This window comes from Acipenser ruthenus, chromosome 2 (genome assembly GCF_902713425.1).
Source record: "Acipenser ruthenus chromosome 2, fAciRut3.2 maternal haplotype, whole genome shotgun sequence".
Taxonomy (NCBI): domain Eukaryota; kingdom Metazoa; phylum Chordata; class Actinopteri; order Acipenseriformes; family Acipenseridae; genus Acipenser; species Acipenser ruthenus.
This window is the reverse complement of record NC_081190.1, coordinates 92143111-92160662: the sequence shown is the minus strand read 5'-3', so window position 1 is coordinate 92160662 and position 17552 is coordinate 92143111. Positions and strand designations below refer to the sequence as shown.

General features: G+C 36.8%; 1 protein-coding gene across 3 annotated transcripts in view; it reads left to right on the top strand.

Annotated features, from left to right (window-relative positions):
• Positions 1 to 17552, top strand: part of LOC117408890 (sideroflexin-5-like) — a 62711-nt gene that overhangs the window by 9537 nt on the left and 35622 nt on the right. For all 3 annotated transcript variants that reach the window (XM_059003870.1, XM_059003856.1, XM_059003864.1), the window contains exons 4-10: positions 3424 to 3450; positions 4899 to 4953; positions 6947 to 6972; positions 7150 to 7203; positions 7783 to 7839; positions 11291 to 11356; positions 15513 to 15603. In XM_059003870.1, the coding sequence (XP_058859853.1) occupies positions 3424 to 3450; positions 4899 to 4953; positions 6947 to 6972; positions 7150 to 7203; positions 7783 to 7839; positions 11291 to 11356; positions 15513 to 15603 (376 nt within the window). The remainder of the gene's footprint in view (positions 1 to 3423; positions 3451 to 4898; positions 4954 to 6946; positions 6973 to 7149; positions 7204 to 7782; positions 7840 to 11290; positions 11357 to 15512; positions 15604 to 17552) is intronic.

Here is a 17552-nt window from a genome sequence, read left to right as displayed (position 1 = left end):
CTGGGGTAACAGCCCACAGCCAAGGACATAAGGGGTAGCCATCTTAATCAGGGGACACATGTCACAATACACTGCAGCTTTTGTAGGGTGTGAAACAGCTGGGGGAAAAAAAGAGAAACTGTCTATTTATTCAAGGATCTCAGTAACATTGTATTTTCCACCCTTTTATGGTATTTTTCTAAAGAAATTATGTTGTAGCGATAATTCACAATGTTTACCTCCTCGTACAGTAAGCAGATTGTTGCTTTTTAATTTATTTTGTTATTCTATTTCAAAATACCTATTTTGTAATTTCTTAGCCTGGCTCCCAACATTCTGTCCCTGAAGCTGGGGCTGTGCCAGGGCAATTTCAGGAGCAGCTCCATTAGTTAAGCCTCTAACTCCCATTAGTTTAAAACATTTTCTTGCTTGTAATTTGTTCTGTTAATAGTTAGGTTTTCCAGACATTCACACTTGATGGGGTGAAACCCACTTACCCTCGATTCACTTCCTGTGCGTCAGGATCCAAGAATAGGGGAGAAAGGGGAGAAAATAAATTCTGCAAAAACAAAACTATAGCTGTAGAATAAGGGACACACTTGTAATGTTGCTATGCTAATTGTAGGTTAGACCCCTTTAAGAGTTCCACACATTATCCTAAGTAAATGCAAAAACAGAGCCTGTTAATGAGTGAAATATACCGCCACAGTCCAGCATGTGGCAGCTGCTGACTTGGAGCCCTGGGATAACATTGAATTTTCCCCACCAATAACCTTTATTGACAGTGGGATACCAAAGCTCGTCCAAGCTCTCCCTAAGTGGATGGGAATAAATTGGTTATGTATTTTGTAACCTGAAAAAATAAGTTCTGGCACTTGTTACACTTCAATTAATGACTATTTTTGTTTAAACTGAAAATAGACCTGCAGTTACAGCAGACTGCTCCTGCCACAACTGCCATCACGCCACAGTAAACAGTAATTTATTTGTTATTTTTTTGAAAGAGTTTGCCTCTTGCAAGTGCAGCCATTTTGCAGTCCAGGCCGGGGTTATGGAAAGTAATTCATCACCATGACAACAGGGCTAACAAAAACAGAAAGGAGGACTATGAACCTAAACACTCACTGTACTCAATTGAGTTCCCAGAAGGAAGAGAGGACTAAGGAATGGTCTGACACCTTTCACACTTTTTTTAGCAGTGTCATGACAGGCATTACAATTGTTTTTGTCCAGTACAATGATGCGTGCATTTTTAATCTTTCAATCAATGGAATGACCATTTCTTCTTTAAATGTAATCCTTTACTCTCAGTTGCAAAGGCACACACAAATCTGTACTGTAAGTTCTCATTAGCAGAGTTAATTTCAAAGGCTGAGAACAAATACATCGTAAGCCTACTTACAGAAAATAATAATGTTTGTTTTGTGACCTGAGCATTTAAAGATTTAATTAAAAACCCGAATTGACCACCATCAGTAGTGGGATAGTCCTAAATTTGAAGGTACCAGAATGCCACTAAAATATAAATTTTCTTAAACAAGAATTGTTCTACGAATTAACATTTAATTTGTATACTGGTCTTCTAGTAGTAACACGTATAGTAGGTAATGCATTTATTTCGTTTCTACAAGTATTTCCACAAAGTGTCTTTCTCCATCTTTTCGCAATGCTTTATGTGTCTGTGTGTCAGTATCTTTGTTTGTGTGTGACCACAGTCGTAGTAAGCATTTGTAGCCTTCTTAAAGAAATAGTTCGTAATAGAACAAGTTCCTAATGCTGTTTTCATTGCATACAAAAAAACTACTGACTGAATCAGACAGTTGTGCGGGAGATGTGAGTCATGTGACTGACCATCGGGCTGGTTTTTCAAAAATTTGGTTGTCAGATTTTTCTCACTTGATCTGGATTGTATTGTGAAATTGGGTTTTTCAAAACATCAGAATGAGATCGGGATTACTGTAACCCAGATTTCGTTTTGGTAATCCAATCACACTTTTAATCACAATTGAAATGTTGCAATTGGGTTTTTCAGAATTTAAAGAGAAGATCAGGGTTACTTTGATCCAAAATACCTGGATTATTGTGATCCTACTGCAGAAGTGGATTTAGCTTTTAAATTATCATAGAATCTATATATTTTTTAATTCTTATAGCAAACACACACTATATGTCCAAATAGAGTGTTATAATATAATATTTACATATTTATTGAAGTTTTGTATCCATGCAAGCAAAAAGAAAAGCACATATTTAATGGTATAGCTTTAATAAAAAAACATTTTATTTTGTATATACATGATGTTCTTTATTTTTAAATTCATGTTTGTGTGCAATGATGTGGGGGGAAATTACAAATTTATTTCATATTACATATATTAATGTGTATGTCAAAATAAATGATCAGATCAGGTACCCGTGAAAGTTCACAGGAAAATGTGCGCTCAGGTGTAAGAAAGATGCGCCTGTATCACACCACACCAGCAGGAGAAGGCGACAGTCAATATAAGACTTTAGTTCAAAAAGAGACTAAATGGGCACAAGTTGAAATACATCTGGCAGAGGAGAACATTTGACTGACAAAAAGTTGAGGCAAAACTCCACATGCGCCTCTATAAAGCTCGTCTGAGAGATGCTGGACTCCCGACCGTCAAGGAAGACGATGAAGATCTAAAAACACATACAGTTTGTTATCTGGATAAGTGTAATCCAGCAGTGACATTTTCTGAAAAACCAGATCAAATTGATCCAGATAAAAGTAATCTTGATGATTTTGATTCAGATTCAAAGTTCTGAAAAACCGACTTCAGATGTTTCTTCAGTTTTGTAGCAATGTGCAGTCTAATTTTTTACTTCTGTTGTTTTTTCCATGTTTGTGCAGTTGTATGGATCCCCTCAGTGCTGGATTATTGTAGAACTTTGACAAATATTCCAACAAACCCTGCTTAAAGACTCTTTGCTTGAAAAACGACCAAGTTCGTATTTATTCATATAACAGAATTGAGAAATGACTGGTCAAAAAAGCTATCACACTAAGGAAACCAATACATAAACCATGCCTGAAATAAATACCACACAACCTACTGTACAGCAGACTGTATGTTGCCTTTTTTAATGTGTAGGGATACCAGGTTTATTTAATTCCCAATATTTTGTCTGTAATATGGTACATGTTGCTCTTGTTTTCCTGCTAATTGGAAATTGAAGAGTATTGGAACATTAATGTTGGTCCCAGCTCCTTATGGAACAGCTGGCTCTCTTTTCAGCATGGCGAGAAGATGGAAACATGAGTATTGTTTTCCTGCTGAGTTCTTGGAGTCTGCAGACCTCAGTTTAGGAGTGGAGTACAGTCTTGTGTCACAGGGCATGTTGTGTTGTTGTTATTGTTATTTTTGATTGTTGTTTTTAACCCGGTAGGCTAATACTGTTTTTTGTTTCTCTCTCTAGCTCTGGGAAGCCCAGAAGATCAAGCAGGTAAACTGTTTTAGCTGTCTATAAATCTTTAATACCAAGATTATATTATTATTAGTATTGTTGTTTAGGCTTTTTGTGGGGTGAACATCCCCTTAAATCTAAACCAAATAAGTTATTTGTAAACCTAATTTCAGTTTGCAGCAGCCAATGACTGGAATGACTTTAAACAAAAGTTCAAATTAAGTGATTCATATCTGAGGTTGCTTTTAGCTGTGGGTTGACACATTGCTGTCTGACATATGTGCCTGCTATGTTGCTGCTGAGTTTTATGTCTTATGTTTTAAGATTGATTTTGTGTTTTTTACTCATTATTTACTGTGTTTTATGTTGTTTGCTGTGGTGGTGTGAGCTTCTTGCCAAGTTGTCATTGTAAATGAGAATTGGTTCTCAATTGACTTGTGTGGATAAATAAAGGTTTTGATTGATTGATTGACCTAGTAATACAAAATCAGCAGCCACTGAATCAGGTGGAAATGGTCTCACCCCTACCGGTATACAGTGCACAGGATACAGGCTGTTTTATTACAGGGATTTTTACTTTATATTATTTCTACTTTATACTTTTTTTCTATTATTTTCTTACCTTTTTATATCCTATTATATGTGTTCAGTATGATTCTCTATTGCTGTTTTTTTTTTCTTAGATCATAATTTGCCATGCTTATTAACTATTCCAGCAAAAATGGTTTTTCAGCTTATTTTGAAAAGACTCCTCTATCAAAGCTGATATTCTGAAGTTAGATGGGGAAGCATATCAGTGATGCACATACTTTAGTGCACAATGCTTTTCCGATGAACTATAGTGCACTGTGCGATGCTAATATGTTTCCCTCCACTTCAGAAAATCTACTTTTCAGTAGCCCTTAGTGCTTCAAAAAGCAGAAACCGCAGATATTATAATGCATAAAGACATTTTAATGGCAAGGACCCAATGTGAAACAAAAATAAGTGTGTGGAACTGAGTTTATAGATAAAAACATCAAAGCATTTGCGATTTATGTTGAAAAAGATATTTCAAGAATACATACAGTGCAACACAGCAGGGAGCAATGGTAAGTAATGTGTTTTGTTGTAAACCTTACAGCATGTTCAGTAACACATTAAAGAGTAAGTAGAGGGGTATTTTTTAAATCTTTTCCTGCTTTGATTTAGAGGACAGATCTGAAACGCAAATGCATTAGAGCATCCATTTTGAAAAGTGCTTTGAAACAGACTTTAAAATTATAAGTGTAAAAAGTTGTCAGAATGTTAACAATGAAAAGAAAAATTACAGGTACGTTATTTAAACAGTTGTAGCAACATGTGGGGAGGTGTAACGCTATACTTACTCTTTTACTCAGTGTACCAATTTTATTTCATTGTTCAATTAATTTAGTCCCGGTTGTTGTCTTGCCTTTTCCTGTCATTTTCACCAAGTTAACCATATCTCATATCATCTTTAATTGCAGGCTATCATCCACCCGGATACCCAGGAGAAGATATTCATGCCATTTCGAATGTCGGGTACAGTGCTTATTAGAATAACCTTTCAGACTCCCTCTATAATGAAGACGTATGTCTGCTTCTTCAGTGAAGTAAATATGAAGGAGAGCAGGGAGGGTGGTCATACCATTTTAAACTTTCCCCCCATACAATGTCTCAGTAACATCATACTTTCCACCCTAACGAGTGCTGTAGATATAGACTGACAAGACTGTCCTTGGTAGTAACACAAAATAAGTAGGTTGGAACAAAATTAGAACAATCGGTATCAGGAAAACGTACATTATCCCATTACCCTGACCTGTACCCACAGTACGTACATGTCATATGTAATGTCTTTACTGTTTCATCACACAAGTAGTTCTGTCATTGTATGTAAAACTGTAATAGTGGGATCCCTGAAAGACATTACTGAGGTGTGCTGGCTGAGCCATGCAATCGTGGGATTGCAGGTGTGTGTTCCACCTGTGCCAAGTTGTCAGTCTTCGCTGGGGATTTCAGACGCCAGGGACTGTTTCCTCTGCTGGGCTCTGCTGGGCTCGAGCAGACACCCACAGGGCCACTAACTTGCTGATATCTGCTGTCGAGCTTGTGAGTGTAAAGAGTCGATTGGAAAGAGATTTGAGGGCACCCACTTACCTTCAGTACAGTGAGCTGTTTTGAGGAGTAGCTGCAGCAGCGAGTAAACAGAATTGGAACATGTATAAATGATCGGGTCAAAGGATTTCAGTGATTTCAACCACTTTTGTAGTACAAATGTGTACAGTAAATGTTACACTTGATTTAATAAACAATGATTTAATAAATAATGCTGAAGGTGCACAGTTACTATAAATGACCAGTACCATTTCAAACTGAGATGTTCAGTACCATTAAACAAAATATAGACACGGTTTCATTATTCAATAGTACTGAACTCTCTGTTGATGGACCCCTCCCCCCATTATCTATGACTTTACTTTGTAAGACAGCAGGGAGGGGGGTTAAAATCCTCCCTGTGTAGGATATGTGCGCAGGCACCTTTTTTGTTAGTTTCTTTTATTATTTGATTGTTTTGCTTTATTGTTTAATTTTGATTTGTTAATTGTTTTATTATTAATTATCCCCTGCACCTGGTAGCTATTGTTAAATTAAAACCTGGTGCAGGGTATTAAAGGAGAGCAGTCAGTTTGTTAGGGGCTCTGCTCGGAACCAGAGCACCTCTTCTGCCTCCTTCTACTCAGCAGCCCCTAACAAACTGACTGCTCTCCTTTAATACCCTGCACCTGGTTTTTATTTATTGCATTACATAAGTAAGGCTGAGTGTGTGAGACTTGACATGTCTGGTATTAGATCCCAGTGCCTTCACTAGGATCATGACATCTGATCAGAAATATGAAAAGAGAATCGACTTTTATTTTCAAAACTGTGTTTTTGTTAAACGTCAAACACTTTACAGTCTTTAGAGCTTCCAACCTTCCAATATCAAGCTTCTTCTAAACTATTCATGGGGCACCACACGTAAACATTTAAACCTCCATTGTATTATTACACAAGTGCATCTATGCAGGGAAATGGTTAATTCTTGAAATGGCTTGTCACACTATTTAGTTAGAAAGACATCACCTAACGTGTTTGTATTGCAGATGAATTGTCACTAAACACTGGATTTGCCTGACGGCGATGAGTGTTCCCCTTTTCATATATACACTTAAACAGCACAGTGTCCTATAAATAAAGGACTGTTTTCAAACAACATTTTAGGCTTAAGAGTCTCTGTCCAGACTTGCTATGAATTCACACCATCAGTGAGAGGTTTAAGTTTAATAAACCCTTTTGTCTCTTAGTCTGGTCTCACTACCTGCTATTGCGGCATCTTTTGCACTATGCATGGTTACAACTTTCTCTGTAACCCTTTATTTATATGGTGACTAATACGGTAACAGCTTGTAAGTGTAATTCAATGGGCTTAGCCACTATAATGTTAACAGTTCTCTGCCCCCACCATACTTATCTCTTGCTGTGAATTTTACAGGTTATGTGCCTTTTGGGACACCAATAGTAAGTGCTCATATATTATTATAAATTATAAACAATATTTAATAATATTGGGGGCAAATGTTTAAATCAAGGTTTATGTGTTTCTTTCAAAACTGCACTTTAGAGACCTGAAAGTGCATATAAGGAATTATTTTGTTACCTAGCATCACTTTAATGTCCCTTCTCCTTGTTTCCCAGGTCATTGGCCTCCTTCTGCCCAATCAAACGCTGGTCTCCACTGTGTTCTGGCAGGTGGGTACTCTGATCTGTGCTGCACGTGACCCTGAAGCACTTGGCTCCATTGTGTCCTCCTTAGGTTGTCAGCGTTCCTTGCGTTCTAAAGATCATCCTATTCCAATGTTAGTTATTATATTCAGAACAATGCAATACAATTCAATTTCTATAGCGTCTTTCATAACAAGGATCCCAAAGCGCTTCACACACACACATACAAGAACAATTAAACCATTCAATTAAAACCAGTCTAATATAACATTTAATAAAACAGAAATTAAGAGACAAAACTTTCATTGTAAAATTAGAACTAAGATAAAAAGCTAATTTGTAAAAATAGAACAGTTAAGAGTCTAAAACAACACTTATAAAATTGGAATTAAAAAAGAAAAAAAAAGAATTTGTTTGGCAGCATTCAACACAACTTTTATCTGTACATGCATGTTTGTCACTGGCTGTGCTCTATTCCACGCAGCATTGATTATACGGTCGAAGACCTCAACACAATGTCTGAGCCCACAAAAGCGCACTGATGAACTGTGCTTGAGAGAGTGCCTACATCTAACCTCATTGTTTTTTTGTTCCTCTTTTTGGCAGTGGTTGAACCAGAGTCACAACGCATGTGTCAACTATGCAAACAAGAATGCCACCAAGGTACTCTAAAACTTCTGTTTGTGTTCCCATAGTGTTTGGTGCAGTAGTTAAATATTATTTAATTAAAAAAGGCTGTACAAGTCATGCACTGAAATCAGATCCAGAAATATTGGTTGTAAAGCAGGTTATAATGTACAGTCAGCACTCGGATATCCGTTACCCAGATACACGTCAGTCGTATTTTACCGCCCTTGTATTAAGAATAAAATCAATTCCCATTTTATATATATATATATATATATATATATATATATATATATATATATATATATATATATATGTAACAAATTAATGCACTTACCCATCACAGATGATTTCCTTCACCAGTTATTTTATTCAAAGCCCGTCTATTCAATGTTACAGTATACTTGTTTAACTGTCACAGTCCGTTTTTTTTGGTTTTTTTTCTGGCATGGCAAATCAGTCTGTCTTTATTACTGTGCAGTTACACAGCACTTCCTCCAAAAACAAAGCGAATGAGACAAGGCATGGTAATGTAAAAGTGAATCATTAAACAGTGTTAGACACTGTGATACATTTTTTAAAATCTGTGATCTTGTTTTTGTGCATTTTCATTTGAAAGTGAACTGTGACATTAGGGCCTTATCGAGCACTATATTTTGATTTTTGAATACTGACTTTGGATACTGTTTTAATTCTGGAAACTGGTGTTTTTGCTAAATTGCACTGCCTTTTACGTTTTACACAGTTCTGTGCATGGGTAGCATTTTGATTTAATTTTGCTGTTGAGTCGTTAACAGGGAATTTTACATAATGCTAATACAATACGTTCTGGATTTAAAAGTATGTACTGTATTACAGTCCACATGTCGTCTATTTTGGTAAGTGATATTTTCAGAATCATATTGTTCTGAATTAAAATACTACTTCTCTTGAAAATATAGTACTTTACCAAAAAACAACTACAGTACATTTAAATGGAAGCCTACTTATTTTAAAACAAAGTCATTTCAGCTATTTATTTTCTGACATTGTATCTTTTTTTGTGTTCCCTGAAAAAACTGACAAGTGTTTGTCTTTTACTGCTGTGTTATTTACCCAGTTTGTGCGCTTACAAATTTCAATGAAAGAATCAGTGAAAGACCCCTCTGGATGAAAAACGAAACAAGCAGGAGGACCGTCTTCAAATAGTTAAACATTCAAGACAGATTGATGTAAATATCCTGCCTTGACTCTGCAGAATCAAATCTTCCGTGAACTTTTGGTACCATCATCATGAGCCATAGCTTGTGATATGTCAGATAAAGGAAGAAAAATAAAACGGCAACAGTGCCAAAGAAAAAAAAAAAGAAGCGCTACAATATACTTCTCCCTGTACAGTTCCTCAAACCCAAGTCATATTTTCTCTTTCCGTACAATGTGTGTGTGTGCAGGGCAAGGGGTTGTTTGGGTGGTAGGGGGCAGGTTACATCATGCTCACCAACATACACGTCAAATCAGATGAAATAATCAGATATGCGTCAGATATACTCACTGAAGTAAAAAATGTATATGGGTTGGATATGTGAGTGCTGACTGTAATTGGATATCCCATACAATCCCATTAACCATCTACAAGACAGACAAAAGGACATTCAATCATGCAATGGAAAATGTATTATCTAAATGCAAAATTTGAGAATATGAGTGTGTTTTGGTACCCCAGAAATACAGCAGTGTTCAAAAGTTTGGAAACAACAAACGATTTACAGCAAGACTAGGGGTGGGGATTATCTTGCCCATTGTTCCTCATGCAGACCCCTTACTTAATAAATACCCTGGTATCCCTGAATCAGTGGTGGTGTCATGTTAAGTTTCACCCGCCTATTAAAGTATATTAACAAACATTATTAATACATGTCAAAACAACAAAACAACCAGCACTATGTGTGTTTGTAATAGACTAAATTAGTTAAAATGTATTGAAATTAGGTTCGTGTTTTTCAATATATTACAAATAATAACTGAGTTATGTGTAAATAAGTAAACATATACACACACATATGTGTGGCTTAATTATTTTATATGTATAAACACTGCTGTCTTAGACATTTTTCTACGCTGATGCATTATGAGCATCGACAATTTATTCAAAGCCTCCACTAGTGTTTTCTACTATTATAACAACCTTGACTTGCATAAAGAAGGAAAAACATTGAGTGAAATAGCTTGCATCACTTGATTTTCGAGGTGTGGTATCCGAAGCATAATCAACAAGTACAGAGAAACAACATCTGTAATTGACAAACCCAGGACTGGAAGACCCAATATAGATAATTGTCTCCTCTTTAAAAATATGATAAATATTTGAATGAGCAAAGAAGGAACCCCAAAATATTTTCCTTTATCTTGGAAAGCAGTGCAACTGCTCACTACATATCTTTGTATCCCAGAATAGTTAATTATCTCCTCTTGAGGCCTGTAACTGTTGGAACTTTTAAATATGTACCTGCGGCTGTAGTCCCAGTTTTATATTAACTTGGTAATATTAAATTGTGCAGTATGCTGCGCCACAGGGATAGAAATAAGATTCACTTTGCATAGCAGTTTAATCCATTCCTGGTTTTACTATGTTAAATAAGACACACCAGAGCTTGTTACCTGTACACTGGGGCTAATACAGCTTGTAGTAAAACCTGGAATGGGTGAAAACTGCTATGCACTAGGAGTCTTATTTACATCCGTGCCCCAGGGATAGAATCACATTAGCTGTTTGCAATGTGTGTAATTTCAGCAGTAAGGTATTTAAAAATAAAGATAAAATGTCTCAGTGCAAAATATTTGTTATTTTAGATTCTATTATTTTATGCTGATAACCCTGAAAGAAAAAAAACAAACTGTGGGCCAAAATTATTTTCAAAATGTAAACGAATAGTCTTTTATTTAATACAAAGTATAGTAAAGTAAATCTAGTACCCTATCAAATTACTTCGAGAAAGAGGGGGGGGGGGGGGGGGGGTATCAGTATTGGTACCAGTATCAGTATTGGTACCAGTATCAGTATTGATACCAGTATCAGTATTGATACCAGTATCAGTATTGGTATCAGTATCAGTATTGGTACCAGTATCAGTATTGGTACCAGTATCAGTATTGGTACCAGTATCAGTATTGGTATCAGTATTGGTATCAGTATCAGTATTGGTATCAGTATTGGTAGCATTTTAATATGAAACGATGGTGCTATTCAGGTTTGCCATTGTTTAGATCAATTGAATAGACACCCTTATGTCTGTGTCAAAAATGTTATATAATCTAAAATAGAAAACTTTAAGAATAGTAGAGTGACTGGTTTGCTTCAGTTATTCTTTTTTATCCAGTGGCTGAAAGAGTTCCCTTTGTCCATATAAATTATCACCTTTTTTCTAGATTTAATCTGGAGTTGCTCAGTCTTTCAGTGTGATGGTAGTCTCTGAGAATTAAATATAATTTCACTTTTTTTTTTCAACAGCCCACCCCAGTGACCAAGTTTTTTCAGGGATATCTCGGCGCCATTACCAGCGCCGTCTCAATAGCAGTGAGTAACGTTGCATTTGTTTTCAATTGTCGCTTTCCTGTTTTGCTATGTTGTAAAAATTTAACAAACTTATCAATATTAAAAATGAATTAAAATCAAAATTAAAAAAACACTCCAAGATGTGTTAAAATGGCTCTTTTATTTCATGCAAAAAAAAATAAAAAAAATGTAATACTACTATTCATTTTATATCGTCTACATTGTCCTAATAGACATTTATGTACTGGTCTAATCTCTTATCATGTGTATACTTTGTGTGGTCACTGATGGTGTTCATTGCTGAGCAGTGTGCTTCCCCATCTTCTGAAGAAAATGAGCCATGAGAAGTATTTTCAGACGGAATAGTAAGCAAGCATTGCAAACAATGGTCCCAGCAGCAAAAACAATAAGTAATCACACAGAACGCACATAACAGCATATCATTAATCAAGAAACAAAATAAAAAAATAAACTGTAGAAGATATACAGTAAATAGTCCCATAACCAGCATTATTCGTGAGTGAATAATTTCAGTGGCACAGTTACCCTCATGGGTGGGCTGAAGCTAAGGATTACACTTTAAAAGAGAAAAGAGACTAAAGAAAATAACAGGTCTGGAAACAAACCGTTCGGAATCAAACAGGCTGCAGCGGACAGCCTCTGCACCTCATTGCCTGAGCATAGCGCTCAATTAGAGGCAATTAGCTTCCCTGGTGGGAGTCTGGAAGAGTGGAGCGACCTGAAAACAGCGGCCAGGCTAGAGTTCAGGGGGGCTAATTAAACCTGAGACCCTTCCCAGGGCGCAGAGAGGGAGAGATAACGAGCACAGGCCTGTGAAACAACGCAGGGGCCTTGCAGTGTCATGTTTGGAGTGGTTAAAAATTAGACCTCTCTAATTGGGGCAAGATTACCCACTGATCTGCTCCATTGAGCTCTCTGTGGTCCCTACTCCCAGCCTCCCCACCAACTTCCACAGAATACAGAGGACACTGCTTGTGTCTGTGTTCATGTTTCTGTAAAGGAAGACATCAGCGTTCTAAAACAAGAAGTCGGTTAGTCTAACTTAGTTAGGAATACCACATCTTGGGGTCTGTTTTGTTTGTCTCTTAGGTGTTTTTGTGTCTTTTAAATTGAAGTAAAATGACCTTAATTTGGAATATTTGTATATTTAAACGCTGGGAGTATGTAGAACAATTGAACAGTGTTAGCAATGTTCAGCAGAGGTTCTTATCATTAACTTCTGTCATCTAAAAATGTGACAGTTCTTGCTTTTGGCTGACGACACACAGTACAAAAAAATCAAATTCAGTACAAAAAAATCTCTTTGTGTTGAAAATCAGCTTCCTATAGTTCGTTAGGTTTTTAGGTGTCCAGTTAAAGTTGTGGTTGAGTTCATTTGAAAAGGCTCAATATTGTTGCGTCTACATTTTTAAGCTCAATTGTCAGCTACAATGCTTGGTACTAGGCAGGAAAAAGGCGTGTGTTTATATTTAACTGAATGTTTTGAAAGCAAGTCATTTTCAATAGGCACTCTCCTGCTGAATTTCCTAATTTAATCTAAATTAGGCTTTATCTTTTGCCTCCCTGTGTTGTCAAAACACCAAATGTCAATCAGGCCTGCCAAGCAGTGTTTACAATATCAGGGAACATGGAAACTGAAACCTTCTTCCCTCAGTCAGAAGTGTCAGTAGGAATAGAGGAGGATCAGACAGCATTCATCTTTTAATCTTGATAATAAAATTGGATCCTTTTGGTGAGAGTTGTTGGATTAGTTCCACTGTTACATGGCTTGGGCCTTTTGATCATTTTGAGACTGTAACGTCACAGAATTTTACCATGGAATACTGCATACATCTCTATCAATGTTCTCCCCTTGCACCTGTATTTTTGAGGGAGGTCTCTAGATGTTCTTATATCTAGAAAACTGCTTATCCAACTACCATTAGAATTGTTTGGTAAATGCTTTAGCGCAAGTGTTTAAGGGTACCAGAATCTGGTGATATTAGGAGGTGTCTGTCTGTTTCTTCTTTTTTTTTTTTTTAGAAAAGGCTCGTCCCTTGTTATTCTCCCCTACTGGGGGGAACTCATTTAAAAGCACACAATCTAGTATTTTTTTTTTTAAATGTTCCCAGCGTTTCAGATCCTATTACTTCACCTAGTAGGCTAATCCATGCATTTAGAACTCTGTATAAAAAAAGTGCTTCCTACCTTCTGGTCTAAACATAATTTTACTCAGCTTCCATTTATGCCCTCTTGTTTTGCTCGCTGTGCTAAGTTTGAAGTAGTGTCTTTGGTTAACTTTACCTGTTCCATTTATGATTGTGTAGACTTCAGTCAAGTCCCCTCTTTCCCTCCTTTTTTTTTTTAGGCTGAAGAGATTATTTTAACCTTTCCTCATAGCTCATGTCATTACGTCCTGGGATCAGCCTAGTTGCCCTTTTCTGTACCTTCTCGAGGTACTGAGGTGACCAAAATTGCACACAGCAATCTAGGTTGGGTCCATTGAGGGAATTCTATAATCTTAGCATAACCTCTCTAGACTTGCATTCCTCATTTTTTCTTTTTCAAAGTCCTTGTCCCGTTTCTATCTCGTTCATTCTCTACTTGATTATTTACACCCAATATGCAATACTTTACATTTCTTAACATAAAAATGTATTTGCAATAAGTTTGCCCAGTTACAGAGAAAGTCAAAATCCATTTGAATTAGCTGGGCTGCTTTCCACTACTCCCCCAAGTTTGGTATCATCTGAAAATGTAACAATCTTGCAATGTGTATCTTGTGTGAAGTAATTTATATAACTGACGAACAGTAAGGGTCCAAGTACAGACCCTTGTGGTACCCCACTAAGTACATCCCCCCCAATCTGATTTTGCACCTGTCACAATTACTCTCTGCTTTCTGTTTTTTAACCAGTTATGTATCCAATTACACGTCCTCCTCTGTATTCCTGCTGATTTTAATTTAAGTATTTCATATGCGACGTTGTCAAAGTCTTTTTGAAAATCAAGGTAAATTATATCATAAGCACTGCCGTCATCTACATTAGCTTTAACAACCTCAAAAACGTTAAGTAGATTAGTTAAGCAGGACCTTGTTCATGCTGACTGTCCCCTATATTATTGTTGCTATATAAAGACCTCTTAATATTGCTTTCATCATTTAGAGTGTTACAGAAGTTCAAATAATAGGTCTGCAATTAGCTGGGTCTGTCTTAAATGATGGCACAACATTTGCAAGCTTCCTGTCTTCAGGGACCTCACATGTTTTTCTATAGAACTATTCATGATACTTGGTAAAGGTTGTCTTTCTTCTGTTACCTCAAACATAGCAACATAATACCACAACATGGGGACCAAACAATAATGTAATAACATTGTAATTATTTTAAATAACCGAAACCACCATGTTACTGTGCTTATACCACAATGGCAGTACTCCTTAAAGTAAATAGACAACTTCAAACTTTTGTATGACTACTAGTAAGCTTTCAAACTTCTATATGACTTTTATATGACTACTATTAAGCTTTTGTAGCATTATCATGGAATAGTCTTTTGTCATGTTCTGTCAAACTTCTTTTTTGATAAATAGCATAATCATTTCTCTCTTATTGCAAGATGTGAAATAAAATGACATTAAATTACAGATTTATCAAATGGAACAGAAGCAGACATTGAGAGTCCAGAGTAATTGATTGCAATGCCCTCAGTTCTCCTGCTTGTACTCAGTTCTGTCGCTGAGCCAGAACACAGTTCCGGTTCTGTTTTCTATAGGTCGCTCAGCCATCACCATTCTGTCACTGACATACAGACACGTAAAGTAAAGCATTCTGAAAAGATGGAGAAAGACACTTTATGGAAATACTTAGAGAAATTAAATAAATGCATTATCTGTTATATGTGTTACTAGAAGTTCAGTATCCAAATAAAATGTGAATTCTGTATAATAATTCTTGTTTAAGAAAATCAATATTTTAGTGGCATTCCGGTACCTTCAGATTTAGGACTACACCACTGCTTGTACTGTACATCAGCTTATTCACTATTACTTTAGTTATCTGCCATTCCAGGGACAAGACTCGCAGGTTAACAGGGGCTGTCAGGATAACGGCGGTGTTCACGGAAAAGGATTTACAGAAACAAATGCCAAGCGCATCTGTGTTTCTTCCTTTAGGTGGGACTGAATTTGCTGATCCAGAAAGCCAACAAGTTCAGCCCTGCAACTCGGGTTTTGATCCAGAGGTTTGTGCCCTTCCCTGCTGTTGGTATGTACCAATTCTGCCTGTACCTTTCAACAACCTTTCCTCTAGCCCAATGCTTCTCAAACTTTCTCCAGGTGGGACCCCAATGATAGTGACTTTTCCCAGATAAATGATTTTTATTGAAATAACAAGAAATGTAGGAATAACAAAGCAAAGTTACATATCTAGTATTCTCAATCTTAAAAGAGTCAATTAACGAAAAGTCCTGGACTGGAATGAACCTCGAAAACCAGTGTTGAAAACAACTGTGTTAAAGCAGGGGTGGCCAAAGTTGGCCCTTCCACTCCTGATCTTTGTTCCAACCTTGCCCTAAATTGTTTAATTGAACCAATTAAACCTCCATCCAGACCCTGAATAATTAATTATTTCATTTTACCTGTTAAACCTGGATTGGAATGGCCCTTCAGGACTGTGATTAGACACAGTCCTATCCTAACCAGTGGAACAGTCGTGCCAGAACGCCATTCTGGTACTTTTTTCTAAGCAGAACCTTGACTTAAGAATTAACTCATCTTAACCGATTTGTTATGAAAATGCTTATATGGCGCCCGACCAGTCTAATTTAGTGAAGCAATCTCTTTAACGTAGGGAAATCAAATTAGTCTTTCCTTTGAATAGGCACTAGGAACAAAAAAAAAAAATCAGTGTCCGATTCCCTATGTACCAGTTTTGATGGTGTACTCAGAATCAGAGTCTCTGATAACTGGCGCAGATACAACATTTACTCGCAAGATGCTTTCAAAACAAGACAAATTTGGCTGGAAAACCACCGATCTGGTAGCACTGATCAAGGGGGAGTAGCCTAAGTCACATGCGAGACGCATCCATTACATATTAATTGTTACCTCAAGTTCAATGTACAAATAAAATGTGAATTTGTATAACTTGTTTTAGATAAATCAATATTTGAATTGGTACTTCAATTTAGAACTACACCACTGATCCTAATGATATTAGTTCAGCAGTTGTATACGTGATTATGTTTTATTATTATTTATTTCTTAGCAGACGCCCTTATCCAGGTCGACTTACAATTGTTACAAGATATCACATTATTTTTACATACAATTACATTATTTTTTACAGATTATTTTTTTACATACAATTACCCATTTATACAGCTGGGATTTTTATTGGAGCAATCAAGGTAAAGTACCTTGCTCAAGGGTACAGCAGCAGTGTCCCCCACCAGGAATTGAACCCATGACCCTCCGGTCAAGAGTCCAGAGCCCTAACCACTACTCCACACTGCTGATGACTGAAGTATATGCCTATGTGACTTTAAGGCCCGGCATACCTCGACTAGAGTGAATGTTTCCGAAAAATGCCTCCTGTAAATGTTTCTTGTGTATCCCCCCCCCCCCCCCCCAAAATAACGTCTCATTCGTAGCTGGCCGTTTCCTTGTGTACAGTGGTGTTGAATATATCAAGCCAGTACCCATTACAGTCTTAAATTAAATAGTATTTAGTATTTGAAATATACAAATTTGATCATCAGAACCCTCATTAGAGGGCCTTACTGCCTGATAGCGTTGGGGAGGTAGGCGCAGTATAGGCAAGGTCATTATCACACAGTCAAGGTCAACTACCAAGGTAATACCTGGTAATAAGGGTTTTATTGTAAACAGTGCCTTTATTGATATTTTAAACAATTTAAAACTTTAATGGGCAGGTTTATTTACTGTTACAGTGTTTTGCCTTTCTTTCTGTTTTGTCAGGCCTGAAATAATGTTTATGTTCCATTCCAGACTTCACTGTTTGTCAGTAGAGCTCAAGGAAGCGGTGCACTACAGCTTAGCGGAGGGAGAACTAGGCATGTTGGGAAGCAGAATGCAAACATCTGCGATATGACTGTCCCTCTAACTGTGGCGCAAGTTATTGAGAATCTAGGCCATGGTGAACTACGTTTTCTGGCAACTGACAACTGAGTAGGTGATTTGTTTGGCTTCAAT